This window comes from Bombina bombina, chromosome 4 (genome assembly GCF_027579735.1).
Source record: "Bombina bombina isolate aBomBom1 chromosome 4, aBomBom1.pri, whole genome shotgun sequence".
NCBI classification, from domain to species: Eukaryota; Metazoa; Chordata; class Amphibia; order Anura; family Bombinatoridae; genus Bombina; species Bombina bombina.
In genome coordinates, this window is record NC_069502.1 from 793,409,926 (window position 1) to 793,433,427 (window position 23,502).

Below are 23,502 nucleotides of genomic sequence, written 5' to 3' on the forward strand. Positions count from 1 at the left end.
TGGCATTGTTTGCAAACACTTTGGCCTTTTACGGGCAGATGACAAACTTGTCAACACCGTAGAAGGTGGCCTCAGATGGTCTTATCGAAGAGCAACTACTATAGAGTAGTTGCTCTTCGATAAGAGCATCTGAGGCCACCTTCTACGGTGTTGACAAGTTTGTCATCTGCCCGTAAAAGGCCAAAGTGTTTGCGAACAATGCCACAAATCTGTTTGTACTGGGCACTGTAGTTAGTCACAAACGTGGCCCCTTTGTGTGGAGCCAGATTTTTGTTCTTTTTAATAACAAGTGACTTCCTCTCTAGCCCATCCACCTCGGTTTGAGCCTTTTTAATATCCGAGTTTTTATAGCCTCTATGTCTTAGACGACCCATCAATGTCTCTGATTGCTCCCTATAGGAAGTTTCATTTGAGCAATTTCTTTTTCGTCGGATGAGCTGACCTTTGGCTATCGCATAAGGTACGTGAGGTGGGTGGCAGCTTTTACCATGCAATAGAGTGTTGCCAGATATTGGCTTTCTATAACTAATTGTTTTAATTTTCCCATCCTCACACCCCCTTATTGTGATATCCAAATAGTTGATTTCTTTGGCATGGTCCTCAAAGGTAAATGCGAGATTAAGATCATTTGCATTTATACAACCCACAAATTGTCGAATCCTCTCTTCTTCTCCCTTCCACACCAATAACAAGTAATCTATAAAATGTCAGTAGATGATAATATCTTCAATGAAGGGATTACTCTGTGCATAGACGTGGGACAGCTCCCACCAACCCAAATACAGGTTAGCATAGGACAGAGCAAATTTAGCTCCCATAGCTGTCCCACGTCTCTGCAGAAAGTAATCACCTTCAAATTCAAAATAATTGTGTGTTAATAAAAACTGTGTGACTTGTAACACAAAATCTCGAAAAAGTACAGTCAGGGAGGTATGTTCATTGAGAAAGTAAGTGATGGCCTTCATCCCTTCTGAATGTGGGATAGTAGAGTATAAAGATACTACATCAATAGTAGCCCACATGTATTCAGGCCTCCACGTCACTTTCTCAAGTAAATGTAAGACATGGGTCGTGTCCTTGAAGTAACTGGGCAGTTTTTGAACCAGAGGCTGCAAAATGGCATCAAGCCATTGAGACAGATTCTCAGATAGTGAGCCAATACCACTCACTATGGGTCGGCCCTTCACACCTTCCAAAGATGTATGTACCTTCGGAAGGTGGTGAAAAGGAAATTTATTCTTACCTGATAAATTTGTTTCTTTTACGATACGATGAGTCCACGGATTTCATCCTTACTTGTGGGATATCGCCTCCTGGTCAGCAGGAGGAGGCAAAGAGCACCACAGCAGAGCTGTATATATAGCTCCTCCCTTCCCTCCCACCCCAGTCATTCGACCGAAGTTAGGAAGAGAAAGGAAAAGCCAAGGTGCAGAGGTGACTGAAGTTTAACAAAAATAAAAAGACCTGTCTAGTAAAAACAGGGTGGGCCATGGACTCATCGTATCGTAAAAGAAACAAATTTATCAGGTAAGAATAAATTTCCTTTTCTTTTACAAGATACGAGTCCACGGATTTCATCCTTACTTGTGGGACACAATACCAAAGCTATAGTACACGGATGAAACGGGAGGGACAAGACAGGGAACCTAAACGGAAGGCACCACTGCTTGAAGAACTTTCCTCCCAAAAACAGCCTCAGACGAGGCAAAAGTATCGAATTTGTAAAATTTGGAAAAAGTGTGAAGAGACGACCAAGTTGCAGCATTGCAAATATGTTCAACAGAAGCATCATTTTTGAATGCCCAAGAGGAAGCCACAGCCCTAGTGGAATGAGCCGTAATTCTTTCAGGAGGCTGCTGTCCAGCAGTCTCATATGCAAAACGGATGATACTCTTCAGCCAAAAGGAAAGAGAGGTAGCCGTAGCTTTCTGACCCCTACGTTTCCCCGAAAAAACGACAAACAAGGAAGACGATTGACGAAAATCCTTAGTCGCCTGTAAGTAGAACTTCAAGGCACGGACCACGTCCAAATTATGTAACAGACGCTCCTTCTTAGAAGAAGGATTAGGACACAGGGGAGGAACAACAATTTCCTGATTAATATTTTTATTAGAATCAACCTTGTTATGGTATAACCCTGATATCGAGTGTTAATACCAGATGAAAGATGCCCTGAATACGGGATCAGCAACACACGAACCCAGGTAATTCCCCCCAAACATGAGACCAAGCTCCATCTTGAGGGTAAAACAGAATGTGTTTTATTGAGGGCTATATGCCCAGTATTTATGCAGGTATCCACCCTGGTTGACACTCCCCAGCAACAGCTGAACAGGAAGAAGATAGTACATTAGATAGAGGGAAGACGCACTTTTACAGGATACAATAGAATTGCATTACTTAACCAAATAAACAATTAAACACAAGAAAACAAGGGAGTCCTTCTTGACACCTGGCAGTCTGATTAAACAATGTAAACGCTTATCACTTAAACTTAATTACAGTAAACAATAGCTGATGCCAGGAAACCTGTTTTCAGAAAATAGTTTCTCAAAGCTGAACAAAGTTAACCCTTCCAGTACTGACAGAGGGGTCTGTCACACGGCTCCCTCCTGGTGGGACACTCCGGCAGACCCGGCTTGACCCTTTGGCGGGTCAACTTGGGGATGACTGGACTAGGAGGTGGTAGGAATGTCAGTTTGCCGGGACAATCCATCTGCATTCCCGTTATGAGAGAGAATTCCTGTCCGTATAAATAAGGGTTCAACTTCTTCAGTGCCCAGACCAGGGCTAAACAGTCCTTCAAGTTTTTGTTTTCAGAGACGCTTCTTTCCAGTTGGAGACAAATCTCATCGGCTTCTTTACATGTTTTTTGTACCTGCTCTTTATAGGTATCCACAAGCCCTTCATACTGACGTAAGTTGCCCTTGAGTTGCTGCACCTCACTATGAGCCAGCGTCAGCTTTTCCTCCAGTATCGCTAAGTTTGTCTTTACTGTTTAATGTTCCACTCTCAAGCTGGTGTTTTCTGCGGTCTGTTGGTGCAGCTTGTTTAGCAGAGATTCCCGTTCTAAACGTGCTTTTTCCTCTGCACTCCTCTTCTCTCCCGCTAGCACTGTTACGTGATTGTTTAACGTGACCATTTCATCCTCTACTTGACTCTTCTCTTTCATCACCGCGTTGTAACGGGACTTCCACGTATCAATAGCGGATAGAGATTTACTGAGCTCAGTGTCCTGGGGCTTAGCAGCAGGTGGGTCGGTCTCGGTGGCACAGATCTGGGCACGGGTAGTCACAGGGTTAACATCGGCAGGACCCATGGGAGCATAGGCAGAAACAAGGGGGGTCAAGTCATTTCCAAGGAGAACATCAGCTGGTAAGTCCTTCATGACCCCCACATTCACATGTCTAGAGCCCACTCCCCAATCCAAATGTATCTGGGCAACAGGTAGGCGGAACACAGTGCCCCCTGCTACCCTCACAGCCACAGTGTCTCTGGTGTGCTGGTTCTCAGACACCAAGTTCTTTTGGAGCAAGGTCATGGTAGCACCAGTATCCCGCAGACCACTGACCTCCTTCCCATTCACTTTAACCAGTTGCCGGTGCTGTTGCCGGTTATCCCGGTGGGCAGCTTGCACGGGGTCTACTTCATGTAGCATGCCCCAGCATTCTTCGTCCTCTACGCAGTGGGCAGCAGGCTGAGGGTTACGTGGGTTTCCGCCGGCGGGTCTCCTCTAGGACTGTGCTTGGTTCGCTGTGTTTAGGGGATACTCTGGTCTTTTGTGCCCTAGTCGCTTATATCCAAAGCACCGAATAGGCTGTGAGTAGTCCCGTGAGTTGAACCGGGCTGTCTGAGGATAGTTCATGGCTGAAGGCGGTGTGGTAGAGCGGTGCGCCGGGGGTTGGTAACTGGTAGCTGCTGGGGTGACTGTGGGTCTGTACTCCACTCTGTCCGGGATCTGTGTGTTAGCAGTGTCCAGTTTGCGGGCATCCGTATACTCATCTGCCAGGTGAGCAGCTTCATGCAGGGTGGAGGGTTTACGGTCCCGAACCCACTCTCTAACTCCTGCTGATAGCTTGTCAAAGCAATGTTCCAACAGGAATAGCTGCAGTCCTCTTCCCCAGATACGGCTTGGCACCCCGCCATCCAGTGAGCTGCTGTGCGGTGCACCTTACATGCCCACTCAACGTAGGAATCTCCAGCTAGTTTAACAGTGTCTCTGAACCGCCTCCTGTATGCCTCCGGTGTAATTGCATACCTGGAGAGCAGCACCTCTTTTACAGCATTATAATCCCCGACTTCCTCATCCGGAATGGCCCGAAAAGCCTCGCTGGCCCGGCCGGATAATTTTCCGGATAATATCGTGACCCAGTCCTCTGCGAGTACCTTGTGTAGGGCACATTGCCTCTCGAAATCCGCAAGGTACCCATCAATCTCTCCTTCTGTTTCCAGGAAGTTTTTAAAAGCTGCAAAATGTACCCTTCTCTTTTCCATTGGGGTTGCTGTGACATGGGCTGCTGCAGCGCCGCTTTGGCGAAGTAGGTTGGCCTCCACGGCTGCTATGACCCGGTCGATAATTTCGGCAGACGGGTTGGGGCCATAATGTGCCAGTCTTATTTTAACTGCCCGGTCAAAGCTTGCTTCTTTGGGGGTTCTGTCTGATATGCTGGGCTCATTGGTTCCTTCGGGCCCTGGTACTCCGATCAACTCGGTCAGTATTCTAATAATCTCCCTCTTCCTGAGGTTACTGGCTTGTCGGCCCCGTTGTTCTAGCAGGTCTTTAAGGGTAGCTCTTTTCAGCCTTTCATACGGTATTCCCATTAGGTCCGGATGTGTAGTTGCTCTTCTGGGCGATGAGGATCATCCCGTCGCTTGCCACCAGTTGTTATGGTATAACCTGGATATCGAGGGTTAATACCAGATGAAAGATGCCCTGAATACGGGATCAGCAACACACAAACCCAGTTAATTTATGCAGGTCTCCCACCTGGTTGACACTCCCCAGCAACAGCTGCACAGGAAGAAGATATTACATTAGATAGAGGGAAGACGCCCTTTTACAGGATAAAATAGAATTGCATTACTTAACCAAATAAATAATTAAACACAAGAAAACAAGGGAGTCCTTCTTGACAACTGGCAGTCTGATTAAACAATGTGAATGCTTATCACTTAAACTTAATTACAGTAAACAATAGCTGATGCCAGGAAACCTGTTTTCAGAAAATAGTTTCTCAAAGCTGAACAAAGTTAACCCTTCCAGTACTGACAGAGGGGTCTGTCACAAACCTTAGGAAGAAAACCAGGTTTGGAACGTAACACCACCTTATCCGCATGGAAAATAAGATAAGGAGAATCACATTGTAATGCCGAAAGCTCAGAAACTCTGCGAACAGAAGAAATAGCAACCAAAAATAAAACCTTTCAAGATAACAACTTAATATCTATGGAATGCATCGGTTTAAACGGAACCCCTTGAAGAACATTAAGAACTACATTTAAACTCCAAGGAGGAGCAATTGGTCTAAACACAGGCCTGATTCTAGTCAGAGCCTGACAAAAAGATTGAACATCTGGAACATCCGCCAGATGCTTGTGTAGCAAAATAGACAAGGCAGAAATCTGTCCCTTTAAGGAACTCGCTGACAACCCTTTCTCCAATCCTTCTTGGAGAAAAGACAAAATCCTGGGAATCCTAACCCTACTCCAAGAGTAGCCCTTGGATTCGCACCACTAAAGATATTTACGCCATATCTTATGGTAAATCTTTCTAGTTACAGGCTTACGTGCCTGAATCAAGGTATCAATGAGCGAATCAGAGAATCCTCGCTTAGATAAAATCAAGCGTTCAATCTCCAAGCAGTTAGCTGCAGAGAAACTAGATTCGGATGATGGAAGGGTCCCTGAATCAGAAGGTCGTTCCTCACTGGAAGCTTCCACGGTGGCTGAGATGACATGTCCACCAGATAGGCATACCAAGTCCTGTGAGGCCACGCAGGAGCGATGAGGATCACCAAAGCCATCTCCTGTTTGATTCGAGCAATCACTCGAGGAAGGAGAGCAAACGGAGGGAACACATAAGCTAGGTTGAACGACCAAGGCATCTATCAGTTCGGCTTGAGTATCCCTGGATCTGGATCCGTATCTCGGAAGTTTGGCATTCCGACGAGATGCCATAAGATCCAAGTCCGGCCTGCCCCACTTGAGAATCAGGGTGGCAAATACCTCCGGATGGAGTTCCCATTCCCCCGGATGAAAAGTCTGTCAGCTCAGAAAATCCGCTTCTCAGTTTTCCACCCCTGGGATGTAGATTGCTGACAGACAACAAGAGTGAGCCTCCGCCAACTGAATTATCTTGGCTATTTCTGTCATCGCTAAGGAACTCCTTGTTCCTCCCTGATGATTGATGTAAGCTACAGTCGTGATGTTGTCCTACTAGAATCTGATGAATTTGGCCGAAGCCAACTGAGGTCAAGCCTGAAGCGCATTGAATATTGCTCTCAGCTCCAGGATGTTGATTGGAAGCAGAGACTCTGATCGAGTTCACACACCCTGAGCCCTCAGGGAGTTCCAGACTGCTCCCCATCCTATCAGGCTGGTGTCCGTTGTCACTATCACCCAAGAGGGTCTGCGGAAGCATGTCCCTTGGGACAGATGATCCGGCGACAACCACCATAGAAGAGAGTCCCTTGTCTCCTGATCTAGATCTATCTGAGGAGACAAATTTGCATAATATCCATTCTATTGTCTGAGCATGCTCAGTTGTAGTGGTCTGAGATGAAAACGAGCAAACGGAATGATGTCCATTACTGCTACCATCAATCCAATTGCCTCCATGCACTGAGCCACTGACGGCCGACGATTGGACTGAAGGGCTCGGCATGTATTCAGAATCTTTAACTTTCTGACTTCCGTCAAAAAGATCTTCATGGATAGAGAGTCGATTAGAGTTCCCAAGAAAGGAACCCTTGTCTGTGGAACTAGTGAGCTCTTTTCTAGATTCACCTTCCACCCGTGAGTCCTTAGGAAGGACAGAACAATGTCGGTATGAGACTTTGTGAGCTGATAAGACGACGCCTGGATCAGAATATCGTCCAGATAAGGCAATACTGCATTACCCCGCGGCCTGAGAACCGCCAGCAGAGACCCCAGAACCTTTGTGAAGATTCTGGTCGCCATGGCCAGACCGAAAGGAAGAGCCACAAACTGAAAATGTTTGTCCAGAAAGGCAAAACGTAGGAACTTGTGATGATCTTTGTGGATAGGAACATGTAGATATGCATCCTTTAGATCCACGGTAGTCATAAATTGACCCTCCTGGATCAATGGAAGAATGGTACGAATAGTTTCCATCTTGAAAGATGGAACCCTGAGAAACTTGTTTAGACTTTTGAGATCTAAAATGGGTCGGAATGTTCCCTCCTTTTTGGGAACTATAAACAGATTTGAATAAAACCCCTGTCGCTATTCCTGTACCAGAATGGGACATATTACTCCCATGGAAAAGAGGTCTCTTACACAACGTAAGAACGACTCTCTCTTTATCTGGTCTACAGATAATCGAGAAAGAAGAAATCTTCCTCTGGTGGGAGAATTTCTGAACTCCAACTGATACCCCTGAGACACAATTTCTAGTATCCAGGGAACCTGAACATCTCTTATCCAAGCCTGGACAAAAAGAGAAAGTCTGCCCCCCACTAGATCTGGTCCCGGATCGGGGGCCGACCCTTCATGCTGACTTGGTAACAGTAGCTGGTTTCTTAGATTGTTTACCTTTGTTCCAAGACTGGTTGGGTCTCCAAGTGGACTTGGACTGAGAATTTCCTTCCTGTTTAGTGGAAGAGGAAGAGGGGACTCTTTTGAAATTCCGAAAGGAACGAAAATTACTCTGTTGCCCTATCTGTTTGGACTTTTTATCCTGAGGGAGGAGATGACCCTTGCCTCCCGTGATGTCAGAAATAATTTCCTTCAAGTCAGGCCCGAACAGGGTCTTCCCCTTGTAAGGAATAGCTAAAAGCTTAGACTTGGATGACACATCCGCAGACCAAGACTTCAACCATAAAGCCCTGCGCGCTAAGATGGCAAAGCCCAAACTCTTAGCCGCTAATTTAGTGATCTGCAGAGAAGCATCCGTAATAAACAAATTAGCCAACTTAAGATCTTTAATCCGATCCTGTATCTCTTCCAGAGGAGTCTCCACCTTAAGAGACTCTTCCAGGGCATCAAACCAATAAGCAGCCGCGGTGGTAACTGTAACAATACAGGCCGCCGGCTGTAAAAGGAATATCTGGTGAACATACATCTTTTTAAGGAGACCCTCCAACTTCTTATCCATGGGATCCTTAAAAGCACAACTATCCTCAGTAGGGATAGTAGTCCGTTTGGCCAGGGTAGAGATGGCACCCTCAATCTTGGGGACCGTCTGCCAAGAATCCCTAATAGTGTCAGCTATAGGGTACAGTTTCTTAAAAATAGGAGAAGGGGAGAATGGAATACCTGGCCTCTCCCATTCTTTAGCCAGGATCTCCGAAGTTCTCTTAGGAACTGGAAACACGTCCGAGTAGGAAGGAACTTCCAAATACTTGTCCAACTTGTAGTCATAAAAGGGAACCCCGAGGGGAACCGTGAGCGGGGTGCACTAACAAAAAATAAGTGATTTTGGTCTATGGACAAACCATATTAGTTCGTGTAAGATGATGGTGCTGTGTCTTGTAAGGCAATCAAATGTGCTGGCGGCAGGGCTCCTCTGGTCTTCTGGAAGAAGATATCTGTAATTTAGAAGTAGAAAAGAGGGCGCCACATAGCGTAATATTGTTGACTCAAAAGCCCAAATAGGTGATTATTGTTAACGCTTATCAGAAATAAATGCACCGTATTGTAACCGGTGCTGACAGGCAGGCTAACACTTTCAGTGGTTAGCACACTGGGTGGCCTCAGGCAAGCTGTGCACAGGTGATACTCAGCGTTTGCTTGATTGATGGACGTCTGTGCAGCTAATGTGTGAGACACTGCGGTAGATCAAACACTTTGAAACCATATTAGTTCGTGTAAGATGATGGTGCTGTGTCTTGTAAGGCAATCAAATGTGCTGGCGGCAGGGCTCCTCTGGTCTTCAGAGGAGCGGATCTCCGATTCAACACAGCGGAGGACCTCAGACACACAGATATCTTCTTCCAGAAGACCAGAGGAGCCCTGCCGCCAGCACATTTGATTGCCTTACAAGACACAGCACCATCATCTTACACGAACTAATATGGTTTCAAAGTGTTTGATCTACCGCAGTGTCTCACACATTAGCTGCACAGACGTCCATCAATCAAGCAAACGCTGAATATCACCTGTGCACAGCTTGCCTGAGGCCACCCAGTGTGCTAACCACTGAAAGTGTTAGCCTGCCTGTCAGCACCGGTTACAATATGGTGCATTTATTTCTGGTAAGCGTTAACAATAATCACCTATTTGGGCTTTTGAGTCAACAATATTACGCTATGTGGCGCCCTCTTTTCTACTTCTAACTTGTCCAACTTACTCAATTTTTCTGGAGGGACCACTATTGAGTCACAATCATCCAGAGTAACCAACACCTCCCTAAGTAATAGGCGAAGGTGTTCAAGCTTAAACCTGAAAGAGACTTCAGAGTCAGTCATGGGCAAGGCGCTCCCTGAATCAGAGAGTTAACCTTCAGACAGGACCTCCGTACCCTCCCGTTCACTGTGGGCGGGTACGTCCTCAATTGCCATCAGAGAATCAGAGGCTGAATTGACCACACAATTGTCTCTTCTTGTACGCTTGCCGTGCGATATATTTGGAAAATTAGACAACGCCTCGGAAAGAGTAGAAGACATCACTGCAGCAATGTCTTTTAAAGTAAATGCGGCAGAAACTGGCACCGCCTGAGCGGGAGTTAAAGTGATGGTAAATTTGCCTCAATAACTTTACATATTCTGAAAGCTCTTGTCATTACTAGCATATTGATGTGCTTATAACGGTGACTGGAAGTAAAACTGCGCATGCGCAACTCAATACGCTATTTGCGCAACTAAAACAGTGAGGCTGCTAACGGGTACAGGTATTTAGTTGCGCAAATAGCATATTAAGTTGCGCATGCGCAGTTTTACTTCCAGGCAGCGTTACAAGCACGGGAGCGTGCTGTGAGTAAAATCCATGGGGCGCATGGTGAGGCTCCTATTGGCTGAAAGAGATGCCAATCAAATACCACAATCAGAAAATTTCTGACAGGGGCTGCATTGGATCAGGTAACGGAGCCTGAAAAAAAAGCTGATTTTTAGACGTTTGAGTTTTGAAAAAAATAAGCACATCAATATGCTAGTAATGTCAAGAGCTTTCAGAATATGTAAAGTTATTGAGGCAAATTTACCATCACTTTAAAGGCTGTGACGCTTGGGGAGAAAGCTGCGGCATACTCTGCATCTCATCTGTAGATTCCTGAGAAGCATCCGCTTTAGGCAATGAAGTGTCATAAAAAATTTGGTCTTTATAGTGTAAAGCCCTCTGGATGCATGAAGGGCAAAAAGGAACAGGAGGTTCCACAGGGGCATTCATGCACATAGAGCATGGAACAGTTGGAATTCCGTCTGAATCCATTATTTGACATAAAATACAAATAACAACCTGTCTCTTTAAAAAATAAAAATATTTTTATTTTCAAGAAAAAACAACAACTGACTGATAGAATCCAATATACACAATAAAAGCAGTTTTCTTTTTTCTGGTTTGCTAAATACTTGTGAACTACAAAGGGCAAATTTTAGAAAAACTTCAGAGACCAAATTAAATGCCTGCACCTCGCCCCAGCAGCATTCCTGAGGCGCCTACCTGCCCCCTCGATCGACCAACTGACAGTCCGCCTAGAATTGCAAGTCCGGATCCACACTACAACACTGCAGAGCACTCGTTAAGAAACCACGCGGTCACAGCTTTCACTAGCAGCACGCTATCAGAGACCGGGACTTCCTGAAGTAATGCCTGCGCGGCTTTTCTCAGCCCCAGCACGCCAAGGAAGTCCCGCCTATTTGTGGGCGTTAACCAAGCTCATTGGGTACGTCCTCAGAAACTAAAGTGAAAACGTCCATATTGTTAGACCGGGGCAAAAATGAAACTAAGACCACGCGGTCGTGACGAATCTGCTAAAGTAAACCCAAATTAGCCAACTTAAGTGTAATCATGTCAGAGTGAAAACCAGAGACTCCGATAATAAATACTTCAGTAATAAATGCTTAAAATATTCCCCAGCGTCAGCCCAAAAAAACTCCCTTGGGACATATCCACCCTGTAAGCGTGTCAATGTTCTAAAAACACGCAGGTTTAGGGAGATTATCCTAACCAGGTAAGTACTACATAAGGCTAAGAGGACCCACACACTGTAGACAAGGAACCCTTCCCCTTGTTGAGAGTTCACAAACTGTCCCCAGCAGAAGAAAAACAGAATTTATGCTTACCTGATAAATTTCTCTCTCTTGTGATGTATCGAGTCCACGGATTCATCCATACTTGTGGGATATTCTCCTTCCCTACAGGAAGTGGCAGAGAGCACCCACAGCTGTCTATATAGCTCCTCCCTTAGCTCCACCCCCCAGTCATTCGACCGAAGGCTAGGAAGAAAAAGGAGAAACTATAGGGTGCAGTGGTGACTGAAGTTTTTTTAAATAAAAATATACTACCTGTCTTAAATAGACAGGGCGGGCCGTGGACTCGATACATCACAAGAGAAAGAAATTTATCAGGTAAGCATAAATTCTGTTTTCTCTTGTAAGTTGTATCGAGTCCACGGATTCATCCATACTTGTGGGATACCAATACCAAAGCTTTAGGACACGGATGAAGGGAGCGACAAGACAGGTTCCTTAAATGGAAGGCACCACTGCTTGTAGAACCTCTCTCCCAAAAATAGCCTCCGAAGAAGCAAAAGAATTGAATTTGTAAAATTTGGAGAAAGTATGAAGCGAAGACCAAGTCGCCGCCTTACAAATCTGTTCAACAGAAGCCTCATTTTTAAAAGCCCATGTGGAAGCCACTGCTCTAGTAGAATGAGCAGTAATTCTTTCAGGAGGCTGCCCTTAAGGAACGATTTGTGGGGAAAAAACCTCTTTACAGCCCTGAAATACAGCAGGAATCTCTGGAGAAGTAGCTGGATGCTTCTGAGGTAAATAAACTGTGCAACTGAAAATAGGCCCCTCCCACCTCACTCGAAGTTATGGGGCCTAAAAAACACCACAGAGTGTTTCTTAAACTAACCATGTGGGTTAATAACCCTTAAACAAGCCACAAAGACCCCTTAAAGTCCCTCAAAAAACGTTTTATTTGTAACTAAACCAAAACGTTTTTTCCTATTAGTGTCACCAGTAACTATGAGCCCTTTATGCAAGCTTGGATTCCTCTTTTACTGAATACAGCTTACCCTTCCCTCATGGGAATATTGCCAGCCTTTTCTAGAAATAACACAGTCTGTCTAGAAAAAAATAGACTGAACATACCTTAATGCAGTTTAGCCTGCAAACTGTTCCTCCAACTGAAGTTTTCCTATACTCTTCAGCCCTTGTGAGAACAGCAGTGGATCTTAGTTACAAAATGCTAAGATCATCATCCTCCTTGCAGAAATCTTCATCCCTTTTCTGCCAGAGAGTAAATAGTACACACCGGTACCATTTAAAATAACAAACTTTTGCTTGAGAAAATAAAAACTAACATTTTTGTCACCACACTCACTTTGCCCTTCCTAGCAGTTAAGCAGGCAGAGAGAATGACTGGGGGGTGGAGCTAAGGGAGGAGCTATATAGACAGCTCTGCTGTGGGTGCTCTCTCTGCCACTTCCTGTAGGGAAGGAGAATATCCCACAAGTATGGATGAATCCGCGGACTCAATACATCTTACAAGACAAAAGTGTACAGCCATATCTGATATTTTTGACCCCAGAAATATAAAGACTGCACTTACCTCAATGCTGAGTAACAGCATGAGACGTCCCACAGGATCCAGAGGTCTTCTCCCTCCAGCAATTCTGTAGACACAGAAGGGCCTTAGTTACTATATGCTAAGACCATATTCCAGAAGGGCAGCACAAGTATGGGAGGCGCAGTGAGGGTAAAGCCCCACAAGTTCCCATTGCCTTATGCCACCTGTAGCTCTACTCTAGAGGCTGACAAGGAATACGGCTACACCCTAAAGTAAAATAGCACACTTTGGTACCATTTTAAAAATAATAAACTCTTGATTGAAGAATCTAAACTAACACCTCACTTTACCTCTTCCTATCACTAACACAGGCAAAGAGAATGACTGGGGTGGGAGGGAAGGGAGGAGCTATATATACAGCTCTGCTGTGGTGCTCTTTGCCTCCTCCTGCTGAAACAACCATACTGGGTTGTAGCTAAGTTTGGTATAACTGTCCTCATCAAGGAGTTGCCTATGGGCTTCCTTGATGTAGTCAGTTTTGTTCTGCACCACGACAGAACCACCCTTATTCGCTGTCTTAAAGCTAAGGAGACTACAGATTCCCTATTTACCATGTGAGAAATTCTAGAGACTATTAAAACATTACCATCAGGCAAGGCCCCAGGTCCTGATGGCCTCACAGCTAAATTCTACCAACTGTTCAAAATGCAATTAAGCAATCAGCTGACGACACTATACCAAGCTATAGATAATGGCTTCACTTTTTCCCAGTCACTCTTGGAGGCCTCAATCGTAGTACTTCCTAAACCTGGTAAATCAGAAGATAACGTGTAAAATTTTAGACCCATATATTTATTAAATATAGACATAAAAACATATGCCAAACTACTAGCCACCCGCTTAAATACAATCCTACCCCAATTGATACACACTGACCAGGTTGGATTCGTGAGAGGAAGAGAAGCAAAAGACAATACCACAAGAGTCTTACAGACTCTGCAAACGGTAGTGGACCTCAAAATCCCAATGCTCTTCCTCTCAACAGATGCTGAAAAAGCCTTTGACCCATTACACCCATACCCATTTCATTCCCGATACTAACATCATACCCCTGACAAAATAAAGAAAAAAAACTCTAACAGGGAAGGGATAAAGAAAGTATAGGCAAATAATAAAAACCATGCAAATAAATTAGCAAAGCAACCTTTATAAGAGCAGTATCCCAAAATACTCTAGAAAAAAATAAATATATATAGCAACAAAAGAAAGGGTGCGCTAAAAACTAGCAGCTAATAGAGGTCTATGCAATCCATACCAGGAAAAGAGCATACAATCATATTCAATTTATAAAAAACATTTATTAAAAAGTACAAAATGTACCACTGGTGGTAAAAAAAACAATAAATCCTAAATGGCCATAAAACTAATATAAGAGATTATGTTCATATAAAAGTCACAAGATCAGTGCACGTGTCAAACAAATGACAGAATCTGTCCTCAAAGGGAATGGGTTAGTGAATAACAGTTGACCGCAAAAGTATTCAGCCGTTTACACTCATAAAGACCACCTTCAGTATCAAAGAACTCTCCCGGAATACATCCTCTGTGGATTTCTCCGCTTCCTACAAACTTACATGTGCGAGTGTTAAACCCTCTGACTTGGCAGATAAAAATGGAATGATTGAAGCCGTGTTGTATGAGATAAACTACCACAGAGCGCTCTGTAAGGAATCTGAATCATTCACTGTGGACACGCAGAAAGTTTTGCAACTTTGTATACACTGAAAGTCTTCAAGTCGTAACTCCGGTAATCAGACTGCCTAACTGGTTAGAGGGACATCACTTGACCCGGAACCAACAACGGCATTGCCCGAGGTGGATGGAGCGGATATCTGCCGAGTCAGAGGGTCTAACACTCACACATGTAAGTTTGTAGGAAGCAGAGAAATCCAGATGAGAAGGTTTCGTATTCCGGGTGAGTCCTTTAATAGCTAATGGCTAAAAACTTTTGCGGTCTACTGTTGTTCACTAACCTATTCCCTTTGAGGACAGATCCTGCCATTTGTTTGACACATGCACTGATCTTATGACTTTTATATGAACATTATCTCATATAAGTTTTATGGCCATTTAGGATTTTATTTATTTTTTTTACCACCGGTGGTACATTTTGTACTTTTTAATAAATGTTTTTTATAAATTGTATATTATTGTATGCTCTTTTCCTGGTAAGGATTGCATAGACCTCTATTAGCTGCTAGTTTTTAGCACACCCTTTCTTTTGTTGCTTTCAAACCCCTGACACTGTACCACTGTGTTAAACTACCACCACATCATACCCCTGATACTGCACCCTGTGTTACACCCACACTCACATCATACCCCTGATACTGCACCCTGTGTTACACCTATACCCACATCATACCCCTGATACTACACCCTGTGTTACGTCTATACCCACATAATACCCCTAATACTGCACCCTGTGTTACACCCACACTCACATCATACCCCTGATACTGCACCCTGTGTTAAACCCATACCCACATCATACCCCTGATACTGCACTTATGTGTTACACCCATACCCACATCATACCCCTGATACTGCACCTTGTGTTACACCCATACCCAAAACCTACCCCTGATACTGCACCTTGTGTAACATCCATACCCACATCATACCCCTTAAACTGCACCCTGTATTACACCCATACCCACATCATACTATTGATACTACACCCTGTGTTACGTCTATACCCACATAATACCCCTGATACTGCACCCTGTTACACCCACACTCACATCATACCCCTGATACTGCACCTTGTGTTACACCCATACCCAAAACCTACCCCTGATACTGCACCTTGTGTTACATCCATACCCACATCATACCCCTGATACTGCACCCTGTGTTACACCCATACCCACATCATACCCTATACTGCACCCTGTGTTATACCCACATCATACCCGATACTGCACCCTGTGTTACACCCATACCAACATCATACCACTGATACTGAACCCTGTGTTACACCCATACCCACATCATACCCCTGATACTGCACCCTGTGTTACACCCACATCATACCCCCGATACTGCATCGTGTTACACCCATACCCACATCATACCCCTGATACTGAACCCTGTGTTACACCCATACCCACATCATACCCCTGATACTGAACCCTGTGTTACACCCATACCCACATTATACCCCTGATACTGCACCTTGTGTTACACCCGTACCCACATCATAACCCTGATACAGCACCGTATTACACCGATACCCACATCATACCCCTGATACTGCACTCATGTGTTACACCCATACCCACAACACATCTGATACTGTACCCTGTGTTACACCCATATCATACCCCTGATACTGCACCCCCTGTGTTACACCCATATCCACATCATACCCCTGATACTGCACCCCGTGTTACACCCACACACATCATACCCCTGATACTGCACCCCCTGTGTTACACCCATACCCACATCATACCCCTGATACTGCACCCTGTGTTACACCCACATCATACCCCTGATACTGCACCCTGTGTTACACCCACATCATACCCCTGATACTGCACCCCGTGTTACACCCACATCATATTCCTGATACTGCACCCTTGTGTTACACCCACATCATATTCCTGATACTGTCCCGTGTTACACCCACTTCATACCCCTGATACTGCACCGTGTTACACCCACATCATATTCCTGATTCTGCACCCCTGTGTACCCATACCCACATCGTACCCCTGATACTGCACCCTGTGTTACACCCACATCATACCCCTGATACTGCACCGTGTTACACTCATATTTACATCATACCCCTGATATTGCAAAGTTACACCCATATTCACATCATACCCCTGATACTGCACCGTATTACACCCACATCATACCCCTGATACTGCACCCTGTGTTACACCTATACCCACATCATACCCCTGATACTGCACCCTGTGTTACACCCATACCCACATCATACCCCTGATACTGCACCGTGTTACACCCACACCCACATCATACCCCTGATACTGTACCGTGTTACACCCATACCCACATCATACCCCTGATACTGCACCCTGTGTTACACCCATACCCACATCATACCCTTGATACTGTACCGTATTACACCCACACCATACCCCTGATACTGCACCCTGTGTTACACCTATACCCACATCATACCCCTGATACTGCACCTTGTGTTACACCCATACCCACATCATACCCCTGATACTGCACCCTGTGTTACACCCACACCCACATCATACCCCTGATACTGCACCCTGTGTTACACCCATACCCACATAATACCCCTGATACTGCACCCGGTGTTACACCCATACCCACATAATACCCCTGATACTGCACCCTGTGTTACACCCATACCCACATAATACCCCTTATACTGCACCCGGTGTTACACCCATACCCACATAATACCCCTGATACTGCACCAAGTTACACCCACATCATACCCCTGATACTGCACCCTGTGTTACACCCATACCCACATAATACCCCTGATACTGCACCGTGTTACACCCATACTCACATCATACCCCTGATACTGCACCGTATTACACCCACATCATACCCCTGATACTGCGCCCCCTGTGTTACACCCATACCCACATCATACCCCTGATACTACACCGTGTTACACCCATACTCACATCATAACCCTGATACTGCACCGTATTATACCCACATCATAGCCCTGATACTGCACCCTGTGTTACACCTATACCCACATCATACCCCTGATACTGCACCGTGTTACACCCACATCATACCCCTGATACTGCACCCTGTGTTACACCTATACCCACATCATACCCCTGATACTGCATTCATGTGTTACACCCATACCCACATAATACCACTGATACTGTACTCATGTGTTACACCCATACCCACATAATACCAATGATACTGTACTCATGTGTTACACCCATACCCACATAATACCGGATACTGCACTGTGTTACACCCACATCATACCCCTGATACTGCACCCTGTGTTACACCCACACCATACCCCTGATATTGCAACCTGTGTTATATCCATACTCACATCATACCCCTGATACTGCACCTTGTGTTACACCCATACCCACATAATACCCCTGATACTGCACTCATGTGTAACACCCATACCCACATAATACCCGATACTGCACCGTATCAGACCCACATCATACCCCTGATACTGCACCCTGTGTTACACCCATACCCACATCATACCCCTGATACTGCACATTGTGTTACACCCATACCCACATCATATCCCTGAAATTGCACCCTGTGTTACACCGTTACCCACATCATATTCCTGATACTGCACCGTGTTACACCCATACCCACATAATACCCCTGATACTGCACCCTGTGTTACACCCATACCCACATAATACCCCTGATACTGCACCGTGTTACACCCATACTAACATCATACCCCTGATACTGCACCGTATTACACACACATCATACCCCTGATACTGCAACCTGTGTTACACCCATACCCACATCATACCCCTGGTACTGCACCTTGTGTTACACCCATACTCACATCATACCCCTGATACTGCACCCTGTGTTACATCCATACCCACACCATACCCCTGATACTGCACCCCCTGTGTTACACCCATACCCACATCATACCCCTGATACTGCACCGTGTTACACCCATACTCACATCATACCCCTGATACTGCACCCTGTGTTACACCCACATCATACCCCTGATACTGCACCGTATTACACCCACATCATACCCCTGATACTGCACCCTGTGTTACACCCATACCTACATCATACCCCTGATACTGCACCTTGTGTTACACCCACATCATACCCCTGATACTGCACCCTGTGTTACACCCATACCCACATCATACCCCTGATACTGCAACCTGTGTTATATCCATACTCACATCATACCCCTGATACTGCACCCTGTGTTATATCCACATCATATTCCTGATACTGCACCCCGTTTTACACCCATACCCACATCATACCCCTGATACTGCACCCTGTGTTACACCCATACCCACATCATACCCCTGATACTGCACCTTGTGTTACACCCACATCATACCCCTGATACTGCACCCTGTGTTACACCCATACCCACATCATACCCCTGATACTGCACCGTGTTAAACCCATACTCACATCATACCCCTGATACTGCACCGTATTACACCCACATCATACCCCTGATACTGCACCCTGTGTTACACCCATACCCACACCATACCCCTGATACTGCACTTATGTGTTACACCCACACCATACCCCTGATACTGCAACCTGTGTTATATCCATACTCACATCATACCCCTGATACTGCACCCTGTGTTACACCCACACCATACCCCTGATACTGCAACCTGTGTTATATCCATACCCACACCATACCCCTGATACTGCACCCCCTGTGTTACACCCACACCATACCCCTGATACTGTTCCCTGTGTTACACCTATACCCACATCATACCCCTGATACTGCACCCCCTGTGTTACACCCATACCCACATCATACCCCTGATACTGCACCCTGTGTTACACCCATACCCACATCATACCCCTGATACTGCAATTATGTTTTACAGCCATACTCACATCATACCCTTGATACTGCACCCCTGTGTTACACCCACATCATACCCCTAATACTGCACCCCTGTGTTACACCCACATCATACCCCTGATACTGCACCCCTGTGTTACACCCACATCATACCCCTGATACTGCCTGTCATGATACAATCATGTGGAGTAGTTGATACCTGGATTGGCTACTCAGCAGAGGTGGTATTGTGTTCCCAGCCTGGAAAAAAGTTAATGTGAATTGCCTTTGTCTGTGTGAAATCTGCTCAGAAGGCTGTAAGCTGAACTTTCTTTCCCCCCCCTTCCTTCCCCCCTCCTCAGCATAGTGCTGTTAAATGTAACTGTAAAGGAATACAGAACGCTCCTCCCCTTGGAAATTTATAGTGGGGGCTAAGACTTGTTTTTATTGGCCAGAATCGTTGTAAATTATAACCCGGGCGTTGTCTTTGACAAGACAAAGAGAATCAGATTCAAGTATCTGAGAGACAGACTTTTTAGGCAGAACTGCCTTGGGACCAAGAGACTAACATCAGATGGCAGCTCTCCACATACCTAAAGGAATTTGATAATAAGTAAGGTATTGTGTAATTCTTTTCAGGTCCAATTTTGTTTTTAAAGAATTGTAGCTTTGCATTTGTATGTTTATTTTGAGTGTCTTTATAATTTTGCACTGTGTAACCTGTGTTGATATTTTTGTTATTAAACACATAGGCCTAGATTTGGAGTTTGGCGGTAGCCGTGAAAACCAGCATTAGAGGCTCCTAACGCTGGTTTTAGGCTACCGCCGGTATTTGGAGTCATTCAAAAAAGGGTCTAACGCTCACTTTTCAGCCGCGACTTTTCCATACCGCAGATCCCCTTACGTCAATTGCGTATCCTATCTTTTCAATGGGATCTTTCTAACTCCGGTATTTAGAGTCGTGTCTGAAGTGAGCGTTAGAAATCTAATAACCAAACTCCAGCCGCAGAAAAAAGTCAGTAGTTAAGAGCTTTCTGGGCTAACGCCGGTTTATAAAGCTCTTAACTACTGTGCTCTAAAGTACACTAACACCCATAAACTACCTATGTACCCCTAAACCGAGCCCCCCCCCACATCGCCGACACTCGATAAAAATTTTTTAACCCCTAATCTGCCGACCGCCACCTACGTTATACTTATGTACCCCTAATCTGCTGCCCCTAACACCGCCGACCCCTATATTATATTTATTAACCCCTAACCTGCCCCCCACAACGTCGCAGCCAGCTACCTACAATAATTAACCCCTAATCTGCCGACCGCAAAGAGCCGCCACCTACATTATAGCTATGTACCCCTAATCTGCTGCCCCTAACACCGCCGACCCCTATATTATATTTATTAAACCCTAATCTGCCCCCCTCAACGTCGCCTCCACCTGCCTACACTTATTAACCCCTAATCTGCCGAGCGGACCGCACCGCTACTATAATAAAGTTATTAACCCCTAATCCGCCTCACTAACCCTATAATAAATAGTATTAACCCCTAATCTGCCCTCCCTAACATCGCCGACACCTAACTTCAATTATTAACCCCTAATCTGCCGACTGGAGCTCACCGCTATTCTAATAAATGTATTAACCCCTAAAGCTAAGTCTAACCCTAACACTAACACCCCCCTAAATTAAATATAATTTTAATCTAACGAAATTAATTAACTCTTCTTAAATAAATTAATCCTATTTAAAGCTAAATACTTACCTGTAAAATAAATCCTAATATAGCTACAATATAAATTATATTTATATTATAGCTATTTTAGGATTAATATTTATTTTACAGGTAACTTTGTATTTATTTTAACCAGGTACAATAGCTATTAAATAGTTAAGAACTATTTAATAGCTAAAATAGTTAAAATAATTACAAATTTACCTGTAAAATAAATCCTAACCTAAGTTACAATTAACCTAACACTACACTATCAATAAATAAATTAAATAAAATACCTATAATTATCTACAATTAAACCTAACACTACACTATCAATAAATAAATTAAATACAATTCCTACAAATAAAATACAATGAAATAAACTAACTAAAAGTACAAAAAATAAAAAAATATTTACAAACATTAGAAATATATTACAACAATTTTAAACTAATTACACCTACTCTAAGCCAACTAATAAAATAAAGCCCCCAAAATAAAAAAATGCCCTACCCTATTCTAAATTACTAAAGTTCAAAGCTCTTTTACCTTACCAGCCCTGAACAGGGCCCTTTGCGGGGCATGCCCCAAGAAGTTCAGCTCTTTTGCCTGTAAAAAAAAAACATACAATACCCCCCCCAACATTACAACCCACCACCCACATACCCCCTAATCTAACCCAAACCCCCTTAAATAAACCTAACACTAAGCCCCTGAAGATCTCCCTACCTTGTGTCGTCTTCACCCAGCCGAGCCAAATTCTTCATCCAAGCGGAGCAAGAAGAGGTCCTCCATCCGGTAGAAGTCTTCATCCAAGCGGGGCCGAAGAGGTCTTCCATCCGATTGAAGTCTTCATCCAAGCGGCATCTTCTATCGTCATCCATCCGGAGCGGAGCGGCAGCATCCTGAAGACCTCCGACGCGGAACATCCATCCTGGCCGACGACTGAACGACGAATGACGGTTCCTTTAAATGACGTCATCCAAGATGGCGTCCCTCGAATTCCGATTGGCTGATAGGATTCTATCAGCCAATCGGAATTAAGGTAGGAAAATTCTGATTGGCTGATGGAGTCAGCCAATCAAAATCAAGTTCAATCCGATTGGCTGATTCAATCAGCCAATCAGATTGAGCTCGCATTCTATTGGCTGTTACGATCAGCCAATAGAATGCGAGCTCAATCTGATTGGCTGATTGGATCAGCCAATCGGATTGAACTTGATTTTGATTGGCTGACTCCATCAGCCAATCAGAATTTTCCTACCTTAATTCCGATTGGCTGATAGAATCCTATCAGCCAATCGTAATTCGAGGGACGCCATCTTGGATGACGTCATTTAAAGGAACCGTCATTCGTCGTTCAGTCGTCGGCCAGGATGGATGTTCCGCGTCGGAGGTCTTCAGGATGCTGCCGCTCCGCTCCGGATGGATGACGATAGAAGATGCCGTTTGGATGAAGACTTCAATCGGATGGAAGACCTCTTCTGCCCCGCTTGGATGAAGACTTCTACCGGATGGAGGACCTCTTCTTGCTCCGCTTGGATGAAGAATTTGGCTCGGCTGGGTGAAGACGACTCAAGGTAGGGAGATCTTCAGGGGCTTAGTGTTAGGTTTATTTAAGGGGGGTTTGGGTTAGATTAGGGGTATGTGGTTGGTGGGTTGTAATGTTGGGGGGGGGTATTGTTATGTTTTTTTTTTTACAGGCAAAAGAGCTGAACTTCTTGGGGCATGCCCCGCAAAGGGGCCCTGTTCAGGGCTGGTAAGGTAAAAGAGCTTTGAACTTTAGTAATTTAGAATAGGGTAGGGCATTTTTTTTATTTTGGGGGGCTTTGTTATTTTATTAGGGGGCTTAGAGTAGGTGTAATTAGTTTAAAATTGTTGTAATATATCTCTAATGTTTGTAAATATTTTTTTATTTTTTGTAACTTAGATCTTTTTTATTTTTTGTACTTTAGTTAGTTTATTTCATTGTATTTATTTGTAGGAATTGTATTTAATTTATTTATTGATAGTGTAGTGTTAGGTTTAATTGTAGATAATTATAGGTATTTTATTTAATTTATTTATTGATAGTGTAGTGTTAGGTTTAATTGTAACTTAGGTTTGGATTTATTTTACAGGTAAATTTGTAATTATTTTAACTATTTTAGCTATTAAATAGTTCTTAACTATTTAATAGCTATTGTACCTGGTTAAAATAAATACAAAGTTACCTGTAAAATAAATATTAATCCTAAAATAGCTATAATATCATTATA

The 23,502-nt window shown here is 44.3% G+C and overlaps 1 protein-coding gene across 1 annotated transcript in view; it reads left to right on the forward strand.

Moving 5' to 3' along the window:
* Window positions 1-593: 593 nt before the first annotated feature.
* LOC128657865 (gastrula zinc finger protein XlCGF26.1-like) overlaps window positions 594-23,502 on the forward strand; it is a 276,380-nt gene continuing 253,471 nt past the window's right edge. Inside the window, exon 1 of the mRNA XM_053712295.1 lies at window positions 594-606. Coding sequence (XP_053568270.1) covers window positions 594-606 — 13 coding nt within the window. The remainder of the gene's footprint in view (window positions 607-23,502) is intronic.